This window comes from Macaca nemestrina, chromosome 12 (genome assembly GCF_043159975.1).
Source record: "Macaca nemestrina isolate mMacNem1 chromosome 12, mMacNem.hap1, whole genome shotgun sequence".
NCBI classification, from domain to species: Eukaryota; Metazoa; Chordata; class Mammalia; order Primates; family Cercopithecidae; genus Macaca; species Macaca nemestrina.
The window spans coordinates 57,360,262-57,375,599 of record NC_092136.1 but is presented as its reverse complement, the minus strand read 5'-3'; the positions used below and the strand labels follow the sequence as shown (position 1 = coordinate 57,375,599).

The following is a 15,338-nucleotide window of genomic DNA, read 5'->3' as shown; positions in this document are numbered from 1 at the left end:
GGATGAAAGAGAAATGCAAAGCCAGCAATTGTTTGTTAAAGAAGGATTAGAAACGGCTAGGAGAGAGTGAGATTGATAGTGTGGTGGAGATAGCTGGGGAGAGGTTAGAGGGTGGCATGAGAATAAGAGCGAGTATAAAAGTAAAGAACAGGACTTCATCAGGGTCAAAGTATTGGAGTGTACTTTGTCACTGAAGATCTTCCATACACTTAAAGAGAGACTTAAGGGTGGCAGTTTGAGGTAAAACCAGGAGCCACTAAATACCAAGAGCCTGAGAAACTGCTTGGATGTTTTGACTAATAAAAGCCCGTCCATTATTGGACTGTATAGAGGTGGGAAGGCCAAACTGAGGAATTACGTCTGACAGAATGGTGGCTTTCTCAGATCCTGTGGGAAAGGCCTCTACCCATCCAGTGAAAGTGTCTACCCAGACCAAGAGGTATTTTAGTTTCCTGACTCGAGGCATTGTGAGTAAAGTCAATTTGCCAGTCCTGGGCAGGGGCAAATACCTGAGCTTGATGTATACGGAAGGGAGGGGTCCTGAACAATCCCTGAGGAGTAGTAGAATAGCAGATATAACACCGAGAAGTGATTTCCTTAAGGATAGATTTCCACGATGGAAAGGAAATGAGAGGTTCTAAGAGGTGGGCTAGCAGCTTGTAACCTACATGCAAGAGGTTATGAAATGACGATAGAATAGAATGGGCCTGTGAGGCTGGAAGGAGATATTTTCCTTGGTCCAAGAACCATTTGCCTTGTGTGGGAAGAGATTGAAAGGTGGAAGTTTCAGTGGAAGAGTAAGCGGGAGTGACCGATGAAAAGGAGAAAAACTGACCATGAGGGACTGAAGTTGGAATGCTAGCTGCTTCTCTAGCTACCTTATCAGCATAAGCATTGCCCTGAGCGATGGGATCTGATGCCTTTTGATGGCCCTTGCAGTGAATGACTCCAGCTGCCTTTGGAAGTAAAGCAGCCTTGAGAACAGTTTTTATTAAAGAGGCATTAATGATGGAGGACCCTTGTGTAGCGAGGAAACCTTTCAGCTCATAAAACAGCATGGTGGTGCAGGATATGGGGTCAGTATAAATATTGACACATAGTCCCTTTACAAGAGTGAGGGCCCGAATTAAGGCAATGAGTTCGGCTTGCTCAGAGGTAGTGGAGGGGGGCAGAGCAGTAGCCTCAATGATAGATGTGGAAGATACTATAGCATAGCCTGCCTTTGCTGGTGTGTGGCGATTAGGCCTGGTGGAACTGCCATCAATAAACCAAGTGTGAAAAGGGTGAGGAACAGGAAAGAAGAAAATATGGGGAAATGGGGTGAATGTCAGGTGTATCAGGGAGACACAGTCATGGGGGTCAGGTGTGGTATCAGGAATAATGGGGAAGGCCGGATTGAAGTCTGGGCCAGGAACAATGGTAATTGTGGGAGACTCAGCAAAGAGTGAGTATAGCTGAAGGTGCTGGCGGGGCAGAAAGTATATGTGTCAAGCATGAGGAGGAAAATAGATTTTGGAAGTTATGAGAACTGTAGGGAGTGAGTTGAGCATAATCTGTGATTTTTGAGGGCCTCTAAATGTATTAGGGCTGCGGCAGCCGCTGCACGGCGACATGATGGCCAGCCTAAAACAGTAAGGTCAAGTTGTTTGGACAGAAAGGCTACAGGACGCAATCCTGGTCCTTGTGTAAGAATTCCAACTGCACAGCCCTGCACTTCGGCTGTGTGTAATGAAAAGGGCTGGGATGAGTCAGGGAGAGCTAGGGTGGGGGCAGTCTCTAAAGCTGTCTTCAAGGAATGGAAAGAGGAGTGGGGAATGGATTTAGGATCTATGGTGTCGGCTACGTTTCCTTTTGTGAGTTTATATAATGGTTTTGTTAGGAGGCAAAACTAGGTATCCAAAGTCAAAAGTATCCAACCATGCCTAGGAAGGAAAGGAGTTGTTGTTTTGTAGAAGGTGTTGGTGTTTGAGAGATCAGTCGGACACAATTGGCAGGGAGAGCATGTGTGTTTTTATGAAGAATTATGCCAAGGTAGGTAACGGATGGAAAAGAAATTTGAGCTTTGGAGGGGGATACCCGATATCCTTTGGAGAATAAATGCTGAAGGAAGAGAAGGGTGTCTTGTTGAGAAGATTCAAAGGAGGGGCTACAAAGAAGAAGGTCATCAATATATTGAATAAGGTGAGAAGCAGAGAGGTGGAAAGAAAGTAAACCATGAGAAAGAGCTTGGCTTAAGTAATGAGGGCTGTCCCTGAAACCTTGCGGCAGCACAGCCCAGGTAAGCTGCTGGGACTGATGGGTGTCAGGGTCAGTCCAGGTGAAAGCAGAGAGAGTCTGGGTTGGGTGCAAGGAATAGTAAAGAAGAAATTGATAGGTGGAAGTTTTAGGCCTGACAATTTCCAATAAAAAGTCTCCCTGCAAGGAATAACAAAGGTGCTATTCCTCCACCTCCCATCCACCTGATTTGGGAAAATACATAACGGTTCTTAAGGGAGTGGAAATGGATTAGTCATAAGGCAAATTTTGCCTAATTAAAATTTTACCTAGTGTCATTCCAGCTTCCAATTACCTCTCCTTCTCAACCTTTAGCATCTCAGGAGTGGGTGGGACACTGCCCATCATACTATGCCCCGCCCAAGGATTAAGTCACATTTATAGGTTAACCTAGAACAGCAGTCCCTGACCTTTTTGGTACTAGGGACTGATTTCATGGAAGACAATTTTTCCATGAACCAGGGTTGTGGGAGAGGGCATGGTTTCAGAGTGAAACTGTTCTACCTCTGATCATCAGGCATTAGTTGGATTCTCATAAGGAGCATACAACATAGATCCCTCACATATACAGTTCACAGTAGAGTTTGTGCTCCTATGAGAATCTAATGCCACCACTGATATGACAGGAGGCAGAGCTCAGGTGGTGATGCTCACTCGCCTGCTGCTCACCTCCTGGTGTGGAGCCTGGTTCCTAACAGGCCATGAATAGGTACCAGTCCAAGACCTGGGGACTGGGGACCCTCGACCTAAAGGATCAAGAGAAATAGTGACTGTGAGGAGTGAATTTTTGTCTAGACTAGATATGGAAAGTTACCCCAATTTCTCCTAATATCCATCTCGATTCTGTTTCTCTCCCCTTCCCAAATGGCTTGACCTGAATATAACACAATATTACACTATTCACTTCATATACTGACTATATAGTTTTATCTTACTGTCTTACGGTCTCACAAAATCTCAACATAAATACGAATATGAAAGATTATTAATTCCTAAAGTTGCAAGTAGGCATGATAGTTACATAACCCAAAAACTGAACCCCTAACCCTACCTAACACCAAAGAAGCAAAGGAAATAACATCTCAGGTAGCACTTAGGATGCTACCTATGGTTCTAAAGAATTCTAAAATTTTCTAGAAAGGCTCTTAATCCCTTTATTAAGATTGATATGTTACCTTACTAAACATTAGGGAGAAATGGTACGTAATTTGCTACAGTTTGTTTTAAATAATACATAAAACCTACCATTTTGTTTTTTAAATGTGATATTTATCATCACAAATCCTAGGGGAAAACACCATAATGTTGTTTGGTTTTTCCCAGGCACAGAAATGCAAAAGGTTGATGAAATGATCAGGTGTCAAGTCTGAGGTCTCAGACTTTATCATCAAGAGAAGCCCAGTCGTTTCCCAGTTCGAGAGGAAATCTAGTGAGGAGTGCGGCAGATAAAAGAGCATAACATAGATAGTTGAAGCAAAAAGTGATTCAACGTGAAAGAGCAGGCAGGATGAACAAACAGAATTAGCTAACAGTGAGGAAATGAAAGGAGAGGATAGGAGAAAAGTGTATCAAAACAACATCAGGACAGAGTATCAGCACTTCTAGCTAAGATATCTCTAGCCCACAGCCCTGTGCCTACAGATACTGAGAACCAGCCCTTATCTTCAGCATACTCTGGTAAAATTTACCTATTTTTTGTTATATTGGTTATATTATTCCTTCCATTTGTTTTTTCCAGGCAGCACTTGCCTACTTGAGTTCACAAACTAGTCCCTTTCCAGGAGGCTAGAGAAATGCCATGCTTCTCTAGGGGATCAGCCCAGGCTGGGACCTCGGGGTGAGAGGCAGCTTGTGTTAGTGTGAAAAGCTGTACTGCCCACACCCACCCTGCACTAACACTGTGCCCTCAGTAGGATGCTGCTAATGAGCCTTACCTTTTCTTTGTTCACTTTTTTAATTGCCCACTTCGTTTCTGTTTCCTTGTCTGTCGCTTCAATGACCATTCCAAAGCTCCCTTTTCCCAATATTCTTCCAAAGGTATAGATTTCCTGGAGGAAAAAAGAAAAAAAAAAGAGTTCTTTGTCTCTCTATGCCATTCAATAGCTATTAAAAATGAACGGCCGGGCGCGGTGGCTCACGCCTGTAATCCCAGCACTTTGGGAGGCCGAGACGGGCAGATCACGAGGTCAGGAGATCTAGACCATCCTGGCTAAAGCGGTGAAACCCCATCTCTACTAAAAATACAAATAATTAGCCGGGCTTGGTTGCGGGCGCCTATAATCCCAGCTACTCGGGAGGCTGAGGCAGGAGAATGGCAAGAACCTGGGAGGCGGAGCTTGCAGTGAGCCAAGATGGCACCACTGCACTCCAGCCTGGGTGACAGAGCGAGACTCTGCCTCAAAAAAAAAAAAAAGAAAAAAGAACATATAATACTGACAGATATTCACCCAAGGGAAAAGAGATTCTGCTCCAAGTTAAAATCAAATAGAAGACACTACATATTTTCTCCGATATTAATAAACACATCTTAACCAAAAATAAGTGTTGATGAATTTTATTAAGTGTCCTTTGGAAGAAAACCATAAAAATCCTAATGGTGAAATGTGGAAAAACTCAAAAGTATAAAAATGAATCTCTTTCAAACTATATTAATGAAATATCTTCATAAGAAAAAGGAGAAATGGAGTACTAATATATATACATAAGTGTGTGCAGATATAAAATACACTCACGCCAAAAAATCCCGAATCTCTGAAAGCTATACTACAAAATCAACACATAGTAACTACTGAACAAATGTTTCCTTATTTAAAAACTAATGCTTTTCCTTTATCTTATTAAAAATCACTTTTGTTTTATTCCTTTTGCTTTAGAAAAAGCAGTATGTGACAAAAATTTCAACACAGATCAGCACTGAGAAAAAAAATAACCACTACTCATGAAACCATCATCCAAACCAAGAATCCATCCTCTTATCATTTAACTTCTACCTACAAAGAAAGAATACATTGGTTTTGCCAACACCACCATTTTGGTTTGCATTGCAAATAATAAACAGCTAACTCATTTACTCTTTCATTTCTTGTAAATTTGGTTTTGGGGGAGTCAGTTTCCCCGACTCAAATCAACTCCAGGGAATTAACAAGAGTTTCTGGACCCATCATGCATAGGAACCAGAACATGGGAGAGCAGCTGAACTAATGCCACTAGGTAATGCCCTGGTTGGATCAGCTAGTCAAAGCCTTCCATAGAAATGCCACTCTCAAAATGCCACTCTCTCTCTCTGTGTGATCACTTTCACATTCACCATGTGTATTAGTCCGTTTTCATAATGCTGATAAAGACATACCCGACACCGGGCAATCTACAAAAGAAAGATAACTTACAGTTCCACATGACTGGGGAGGCTTCACAATCATGGCATAAGGCAAGGAGGAGCAAGTCACATCTTACATGGATAGAAGCAGGCAAAGAGAGGACTTGTACACAGAAACTCCCGTTTTTAAAACCATCAGATCTCGTGAGATCCATTCACTATCATGAGAACAACATGGAAAAGACCCACCCCTGTGATTCAATCATTTCCCACTGGTTCCCTCCCATGACACATGGGAATTATGGGAGCTACAAGATGAAATTTGGGTGGGGACACAGAGCCAAACCATATCATTCCAACTCTGGCCCTTCCCAAATCTCATAACTTCACATTTCAAAACCAATCATGCCTTCCCAACAGTCCCCCAAAGTCTCAACTCATTTCAGCATTAACTCAAAAGTCCACATCTAAGACAGGGTAAGTCCCTTCTGCCTATGAGCCTGTAAAATCAAAAGCAAGTTAGTTACTTCCTAGATACAATGGGAGTATAGGCATTGGGTAAATAATGGTCATTACAAATGGGAGAAATTGGCCAAAACAAAAAGGCTACAGGCCCCATGCAAGTCCGAAATCCAGTGGGGCAGCCAAATCTTAAAGCTCCAAAATGATCTCCTTTGACTCCATGTCTCATATCCAGGTCACGCTGAAGCAAGAGGTAGGTTCCCATAGTCTTGGGCAGCTCTGTCCCTGTAGCTTTGCAGGGTACAGCCTCCCTCCTGGCTGCTTTCACAGGCTGACATTGAGTGTCTGTGGCCTTTCCAGGTGCATGGTGCAAGCTGTCAGTGGATCTACTATTCTGGGGTCTGGAGAATGGTGGCCCTCTTCTCACAGCTCCACTAGGCAGTGCCCCAGTAGGGAATCTGTGTGGGGGCTCCTACCCCATATTTCCCTTCTGCACTACCCTAGAAGAGGTTCTCCCTGAGGATGCTGCTCTTGTGGCAAACTTCTGCCTGGGCATTTCCATATATCTTCCGAAATCTAGGTGGAGGTTCCCAAACCCTAATTCTTGACTTCTGTGCACTTGCAGACTCAACACCACATGAAAGCAGCCAAGGCTTGAGGCTTGCAGCCTCTGAGGCCACAGCCCAAGTTCTATGTTGGGCCCTTTCAGCTATGGCTGGAGTGGCTAGGATGCAGGGCACCAAGTCCCTAGGCTGCACACAGCATGGGAATCGTGGGCCCAGCCCACGAAACCACTTTTTCTTCCTAGTACTCTGGGTAATGGGAGGGGCTGCTGTGAAGACCTCTGACATGCCCTGGAGACATTTTTCTCATTGTCTTGGAGATTAACATTTGGCTCTGGTTACTTATGCAAATTTCTGCAGCCAGCTTGAATTTCTCCTCAGAAAATGGGATTTTCTTTTCTATTGCATTTTCTATAGCAGGCTGCAAGTTTTCTAAATTTTTATGCTCTGCTTCTCTTATAAAACTGAATGCCTTTAACAGCACCCAGCTTACCTCTACAATGCTCTGCTGCTTAGAAAGTTCTTCCACCTGATACCCTAAATCATCTCTCTCAAGTTTAAAGTTCCACAAATCTCTAAGGCAGGTACAAAATGCTGCTAGTCACTTTAATAAAACATAACAAGAGTCAACTTTACTCCAGTTCCCAACAAGTTCCTCATCTCCATCTGAAACCACCTCAGCCTGAATTTCATCATCCATATCATTATCAGCATTTTGGTCAAAGACATTCAACAAGTCTCCAGGGAGCTCCAAACTGTCCCACATTTTCCTGTCTTGTTCTGAGCCCTCCAAATTGTTCCAACCTCTGCCTGTTACCCAGTTCCAAAGTCACTTCCAGCCGGGTGCGGTGGCTCATGCCTGTAATCCCAGTATTTGGGAGGCCGAGGCGGGCAGATTATGAGGTCAGGAGATCTAGACCATCCTGGCCAACATGGTGAAACCCCGTCTCTACTAAAAATACAAAAATTAGCTGGGTGTGATGGCCTGTGCCTGTAATCCCAGCTACTCGGGAGGCTGAAGCGTGAGAATAGCTTGAACCCAGGAGGGGAAGGTTGCAGTGAGCTGAGACTGCACCACTGCACTCCAGCCTGGCGACAGAGCAAGACTCCATCTCAAAAAAAAAAAAAAAAGTCACTTCTACATTTGTGGGTCTATTTTTGGCAGCACCCCACTCCTGGTACCAATTTACTGTATTTGTCCATTTTCACACTGCTGATAAAGACATACCCGAGACTGGGCAATTTACAAAATAAAAAGGTTCATTGGACTTAAGAGTTCCACATGGCTGGGGAGGCCTCACAATCATGGCAGAAGGCAAGGAGGAGCAAGTCACGTCTTACATGGATGGAAGCAGGCAAAGAGAGGGTCTGTGCAGAGAAACTCCCATTTTTAAAACCATCAGATTTTATGAGATCCAGTCACTATCATGAGAACAACATGAGAAAAACCTGCCCCCATGATTCAATCATCTCCCACAGGGTCCCTCCCATAAGAAGTGGGAATTATGGGAGCTACAAGATGAGATTTGGGTGGGGACACAAAACCAAACCATATCACCATGCAACAGGTAAATGAGAGGCTTGTCTTTGTATTTTCTAATGCGTACATTCCTTTCTTTTGTAACAGAAAATTCAATGCCCAACTAATTACTCACCTCCTTCATGAAGGGTTTCCTTGTTTCACACAATTGTGTCTGTTCTGTTATTTTTACTCCTATCACCATTTATGTATTGGTCCTCAAACAATATTATTTGCTTTTTTGTTTACAAACCTTTTGGCTCATTTCTTTTCTTCCAAGACAGTCTAAAAGCTCCTAAAGGAGCTGTTTCTTTTGTATCTCTTAAAAAAACTAACTCCTCTCTCTTCCTTGATACCACTTAATAGCACATGATAGAATTAAAGTCAGAAAACTTAATTATAAAATAGTACAAAACATAATTTTATTTTTATATTTATATGCAACTCTCAATTATATACAGAGATACCTCAGAGATATTGTGTATTCAGTTCCAGACCACCACCATAAAGCAAAAATTTCAATAAAGCATATAAAAGTTATGTTTACACTATATTATAATCTATTAACTGCAATAGCATTATGTCTAAAAATGTACACAAAATTTTAAAATGCTGTATTGCAAAAAAAATGCTAACAAACATAACAATGCAGTTGCAATCTTTTTGCTGGTGGAGGGTCCTGCCTCCATGTAGATGACCGATGACTGATTAGGGTAGTGATGGTTGAAGACTGGAATGGCTGTGGCAATTTCTAAAAATAAGACAACCACGAAGTTTGGTGCATCAACTGACTCTTCCTTTCATAAAATATTTCTCTGTAGCATGTGATGCTGCTTGATAGCATTTTATTCATAGCAGAACTTCTTTCAAAACTGAAACCAGTGCTCTCAAACCCTGCCACTGCTTTATCAACTATGTTTATGTAATATTTTAAATTTTGTTGTCATTTCAAAAATGTTCACAGCATCTTCACCCGGAGTATATTCCATCTCAAGAAATCACTTTCTTTGCTCATCCATAAGAAGCAATTCTTCACTCATTCATGTTTTATCATAAGACTGCAAAAAGTCAGTCCCATCTTCAGGCTCCACTTCTAGTTCTCTTGTTGTTTCCATTATATCTATAGTTACTTTATCCACTTAAGACTTGAACCCTTCAGTCATCCATGAGGGTGGGAATCAATGTTTACCAGACTCCATTAATGTTGATATTTTGACCTTCTCTCATGAATCACAAACGTTCTTAATGGCTTCTAGCATGATGAATCCTTTCCAAAAGATTTTCAACTTAATCTGCCCAGATCCATCACTATCTGTAGCAGATATAACCTTATGAAATTTATCTCTTAAATAATAAGGCTACAAAACGGAAATCACTTTGATCCATGGGCTACAGAATGAATGTTGTGTTAGCAGGCATGAAAACAACATCCATCTTGTACATCTCCATTAGAGCTTTTGGGTCACCAGGTGCATTGTCAATGAGCAGTAATATTTGGAAAGGAGACTTTTTTTCTGAGCAGTAGGTCTCAAATGTGGGCTTAAAATTTCAGTAAATCATGCTATAAGCAAAGGTGCTATCATTCAGGCTTTGTTGTTCTATTTAAAGAGCACAGGCACAGTAAATTTAGCATAAATTCTTAAGGCCCTAGGAATTTCAAAATGGTAAATGAGCACTGGCTTCAACTTAAAGTCACCAGCTTCATTAGCCACTAACAGGAGAGTTAGCCTATCCTTTGGGGCTGTGAAGCCAAACATTGATTTCTCCTCTCTAGCTATGAAAGGATTAAGTTAACATCTTCTTCCCATATAAGGCTTAAATCAGTTGTTTAGTGTAGCCACCTTCTATCAATGGTCTTAGCTAGATCTTCTGGATAACTTGCTGCAGCGTCTACATCAGCACTGGCTGCTTCCACCTTGTACTTGTATGTTATAGAGACAGTGACTTTCCTTAAACCTCCTGAACCAATATGTGCTAGCTTCAAGTTTTTCTCCTACAACATCCTCACTTCTCTCCCCTTCACAAAACTGAAAAGAGTTAGGGCCTTGCTCTGGATTAGGCTTTGGCTTAAGCGAATGTTGTGCTTGGTTTGATCTTCTTCCAAATCACTCAAACTTTCTCCATATCAGCAACAAAGCTGTTTTGCTTATCAGTCATGTGTTCACTGGAATAGCACTTTTAATTTTATTCAACAACTTTTCTTTTGCATTAAAAACTTGGTTAACTGGTGCAAGAGGCCTAGCTTTTAGCCTATCTTGGCCTTCAACATGCCCTCCTCGTTAGGCTTAATCATTTCTGGCTTTTGATTTAAAGCAAAAGACATGTAACTCTTCCTTTCGCTTGAAACACTATTGGGTTATTAATTGTCCTGACTTTAATATTGTCTCTCAGGGACTAGGAAGGGCCAAGGAGAGGGAGAGAGATGGAAGAATGGTCAGTCACTGGAGCAATCAGAATGCACACAACACTTATTAAGTGTGCCATCTTATATGGGTGCAATTTGTGACACCCCCAAACAAGTACAATAGTAACATCAAAAATCACGGATCACAGATCACAATAGATACAATAATGAAGAAAAAGTTTGAAATACTGTGAGAATTACCAAAATGTGAGACAAAGGCACAAAATGAGCATATGCTGTTGGAAAAATGGCACCAACAGACTTGCTTGACACAGTTGCCAAACCTTCAAATTTGTAAAAGATGCAAGATCTGCAGAGTGCAATAAATCAAAGCACAATATGATGAAGTATGCTTATATCTTATAAAGTGAGTTAAATCTCAACTAAAATGGTCATTTACCCTTTTCGCATTTACAAAATAATCTCTTCATAACCATTTCCCCAATTTTTCTTGACCTTTAAAAGTTAAACTTTCATTTTCTCTCTAAATGGAACCACAATTTTAAGACAGTACTTCAATACTGTTTAAATAGGAATTCTAAAATGAGAAATGGCCAACTAGTTTTTTATAAACTAATCACTTTGTTAAACTAACTGCTTTGATATTAACACATGGTGATGAAGGAGAAAATAGTTTATTATTTCTAATAATTGTGTAAGGATGTTATTAAAATGATAATGTAGATCTATTTTTATTGACACAGAAGAAGTCCATGACATAGTGTACAGTGTGAAAAAGCATATAAGATATGATTTCATGATGAAAATGTATGTATGTGGAGGTACTTACATGGATATCTGGGAAAATGTTCATCTAAATATTAAAAGTAGTTATGTAAGGGTAATAGAATTGTGGATGCTTGTAATTTCCTTCTTTATACTCTTCTGAAATGTTTAAAATATTTAAAATGAGCCTATTTTATGGGGGAATAGAAGCTTCAACTTCAGCTACACCAGGTTAAGGTTACTTCTTTAAAATACGTATATATATTTGAAATATCCCCTAATTTAATACAGGAAAAATGTTAAAGAAAAATAAAACAAAACTAGTACATGCATAGAAAAAGTGAAGGTAATAAGTTTTAAATTGGTTACATCTGGTTGATGATTTTTATTTTCTCCACACTTCTATTTGCCTAATTTTTCACAATGAACACATTTTGCTTTTATAAAAGCTCTTAAGACTAAATTTGTTATTTCTTTATTTTATTGTTTTTGGAGACAAGGTCTCACTCTGTCACCCAGGCTAGAATGCAGCAGTATGATCATAGCTCACTGCAGCTTCAAACTTCTGGGCTCAAGTGATACTCACATCTCAGCATCCCCGCAGCAGCCAGGATTACAGTTGCATGCCACTATACCCTGCTAATTTTTTTAAAAAAATTTTGTAGAGAAGGAGTTTTGCTGTGTTGCCCGGTCTGGTCTCAAACTCTTGGTCTCAAGTGATCCTCCTTCCTCAGCCTTTCAAAATGCTGGGATAACAGGCATGAATCATCACGCCTGGCCCAAGACTAAATTTAAAACTTGGTAAATTTGTCTGTGTGTGTTGTAAGTACAGGCCTTTAATTAAAGGGGAGAAATTTAAACTTTTCAAGTCAGAATTTCTCAGGCCAGGCAGCTTTTCTAAGCACTTCATGTAAGTTGCCAAATATCTTTTAAAATAAGTTTTGACGTCAGGCTTGATCATTTCTAGCTTTTGATTTAAAGAGAAAGACATGCAACTCTCCCTTTCACGTGACCACTGTAGGATTAATAATTGGCCTAATTTCAATATTTTTGTGTATCAGGCACTAGGGAGGCCAAAGGAGAGGGAGAGAGATGAAGAGTGGTCAGTCAGCTGAGCAATCAGAACATAAACATTTATTAAGTATACCATCTTAAATGGGTGCAATTTGTGGTGCCCCAAAGCAATTTAAATGGTAACATTAATGCAATTTTCTTCTTTTTGTGGTTGTTCTTACTGCAGTTTCTTTAATGTAAAAACATTTTAATTTTTTATTGTTCTAATATTTAATTCACATTTTATATAATAATTTGAATCCTGGAAAAATAATATTGGTATTTATCCAATCGCAGGATGGAAAAGATGGAGGAGCTCACGAGGGAGATTCTGGCCTCACTATCAAGGAAGTGAACAGCCAAACTAACTAAAATCATCTAGTCCTTTTCTGCATCATGAAAAGGTCTAAACAAAGACTCCACTATTGTTTTCAGCAATGGCCAAGACCTGAAGATGAAACTATCCTCATTTTATCTAATGAAAATGTTCTCTACTTTAATTAAAATCCACTTGGTCCTCCATAAACAGAAAATAATTAATCTGTATTTTCTTTAGTAAAAATGTTACCATACTTGAAAACGGTATGTTTTGAAAATGGTATGTTTCCTCTTCCTTTCTTTAGAGATTTATTTTTAAATCATTTTTTTCCATTAACCATTGACTTAGAAGAAACCTGAAAGTTCACAGTAGCTTCATTTGCTTTCTATATACCTCAATAGCAGCTCCATTCTCAATCCTTATGTGAGGAACTTTCCCTTCTATAAAGTTGCCCCGACCCCACTGTTGTTGAGATGCTTTTCTCTCTATATTTGAGGTTCTTGAGGGCTGGAATCAAAAAAAAATTAATAAAAAAACAACAACTTTAAGATGTAATATTCTTGGTTGACAAAGAATCCTAATTTAGATAATCTGGTAACTCCTTAACATGTGCCATGTTTACTATGCACAAGATTGTTTACTTTTTCAAATTCTAAGCCCTACGCAATTCATTGGCTCATTAGGTTAAAGGAGACCTTAAGAAGTTATTCAACCCAATCCCCTGAATCCAGGAAAGTCTACATGATAACCAGCACAGCAGATTCATCAAAGTTTACCTAGTCATTCTCTGAAATCAAAGAAAGCAACTTTATAGCTTTCTCAACCACTCTCCTTTCACAATTTAACAACCATCTCAAATAGCTTATACATAAATTATTGGCCACTCAAAAATATGCTTTGAGTGAAAATAACATAGTAACAACTCACTCTGAGACATCCATATAGCGGTAACTATATGGTAACACAAATCAGAAATAACAGTCAAAGGAGAACATATGAAGAAGGTACAATTTTGAGGAATGGGAACCTGACTTTTCTTAGGCTTATGTGCTGTATCAACCACAATCTTACACACTGCCTATTCTATATAAAGATGAGTATGGCCAGGCACAGTGGCTCATGCCTGTAATCCCAGCACTTTGGGAGGCCGAGGTGGGTGGATCACATGAAGTCGGGAGTTCGAGACCAGCCTGACCAACATGGAGAAACCCCCTTCTCTACTAAAAATACAAAAAATTAGCTGGGCATGGTGGCACATGCCTGTAATCCCAGCTACTCAGGAGGCTGAGGTAGGAGAATCACTTGAACCCAGGAGGCAGAAGTTGCGGTGAGCTGAGATCATGCCATTGCATTCCAGCCTGGGCAACAAGAGCAAAAGTCTATCCCAAAAATTTTTTTTAAAAAAGATGAATACATCGAAATCAGTACAACTGGGTAGCCACAGATTATTTGTAACTAATGCAAACTGATTTTGTTAAGTATAGTTCATATTCCACCGAGACAACCACGACTTAAATAACAAAGCCATAACTACCCTTTACTTAACCACAACCATAAATCTCATTCTTCATCAGCTGAAGAAAATACTCAAAAATTCAGATTTAATTCAACTTGAAAACCAATTCATTTCTGCATAAACCATTAAAAAAAGAAGTGGGGATAACATGTTTAATTACCTCGTGTCCAGAGAAATAATTAATTTGGGCAGTGGTTGGAAACATAATAAAACAAGTTACTAATCAAATTTACTCACCTCTTCTGTGAGAAAGAAATGTTTAATAGTAATGAAGGCAATGAATTAACTAACAAGAACTCATTGGATATGGATGAAGCTAGCAGTGCCATCAGGGAACAGGATATCAACTTGTGCTTAGATGTGGAATCTTTGATATTTACCAAATCTTTTCCAGAGGTTATGTCTCTGTTGATACTTTTTTCTTTTTTTCTCTCCAGTGAAATTAAAGACTCTGCACTACCAATGCTTGACGTCTGTGACATTTCCACCACTAAAACTGGAGGAACCCTTGTTTTGCTGGAACACACACAAAGTACATCTTTCTGAGAAGCAGATGAACAGTAAGGGCATTCTATGGATTTTTTATATAAGTCACTATCAGCCATTTGTTTAACTCTGCAACAAAAGCAACTTTAAAAATCCTTCCACTGTTTGAGGAAGAAAACCAGAACAGAAAGGATAAGGTAGTTGATGGTGAAAACTGTAACTTCGAACTGGTGAAGTCCTTAAGTTAAGGATGCACTAGACACATATTCACACGTGAGAGCTGCAGAAAGAAAAGAAATCACCATTTAGATAAATTCTTATCCTATTACCATCCTGGAAATCAGAGAAAAGCTAGCAACTAGCACTAGAAGCATCCTGTATAGACAAGAAACGGACAAAATAGGACCACAAAACTGCTGAAAAGCATGGTCTAAAACAGCATCTTATCAAACTGCAGTAGTGGGTTATGAAATCCATTCTGTGGGTTGATATCACTTTTTAAAAATAAAGTAGAATCAAATAGATAATAGAATATTTAGCATACCTCCTTGGAAATTTCTGTGAAACTTTTAATTAGACAGATATGTATGTATAGAGTGTGTGTGTGCGTGTGTACTTGATCACAGTATGAAATGTATTTCTTAATGTCGGTTTTGGTTTTTTAAAAGGTTTAATATATTGGTGTTAAACATACATTACT

The 15,338-nt window shown here is 39.8% G+C and overlaps 1 protein-coding gene across 11 annotated transcripts in view; it reads right to left on the bottom strand.

Moving 5' to 3' along the window:
• The window catches only part of LOC105488736 (serine/threonine kinase 33), a 221,534-nt gene that overhangs the window by 77,229 nt on the left and 128,967 nt on the right, over positions 1-15,338 (bottom strand). For 7 of the 11 annotated variants that reach the window (XM_071075132.1, XM_071075135.1, XM_011753093.2 and 4 more), the window contains 3 exons: positions 14,533-14,918; positions 13,030-13,143; positions 4,209-4,322 (listed from right to left, as the gene is read on the bottom strand). In XM_071075132.1, coding sequence (XP_070931233.1) covers positions 4,209-4,322; positions 13,030-13,143; positions 14,533-14,757 — 453 coding nt within the window. In that variant the 5' untranslated portion in view covers positions 14,758-14,918. The remainder of the gene's footprint in view (positions 1-4,208; positions 4,323-13,029; positions 13,144-14,532; positions 14,919-15,338) is intronic. The other 4 variants (XM_071075134.1, XM_011753098.2, XM_071075136.1 and 1 more) reach the window with 2 other exon arrangements.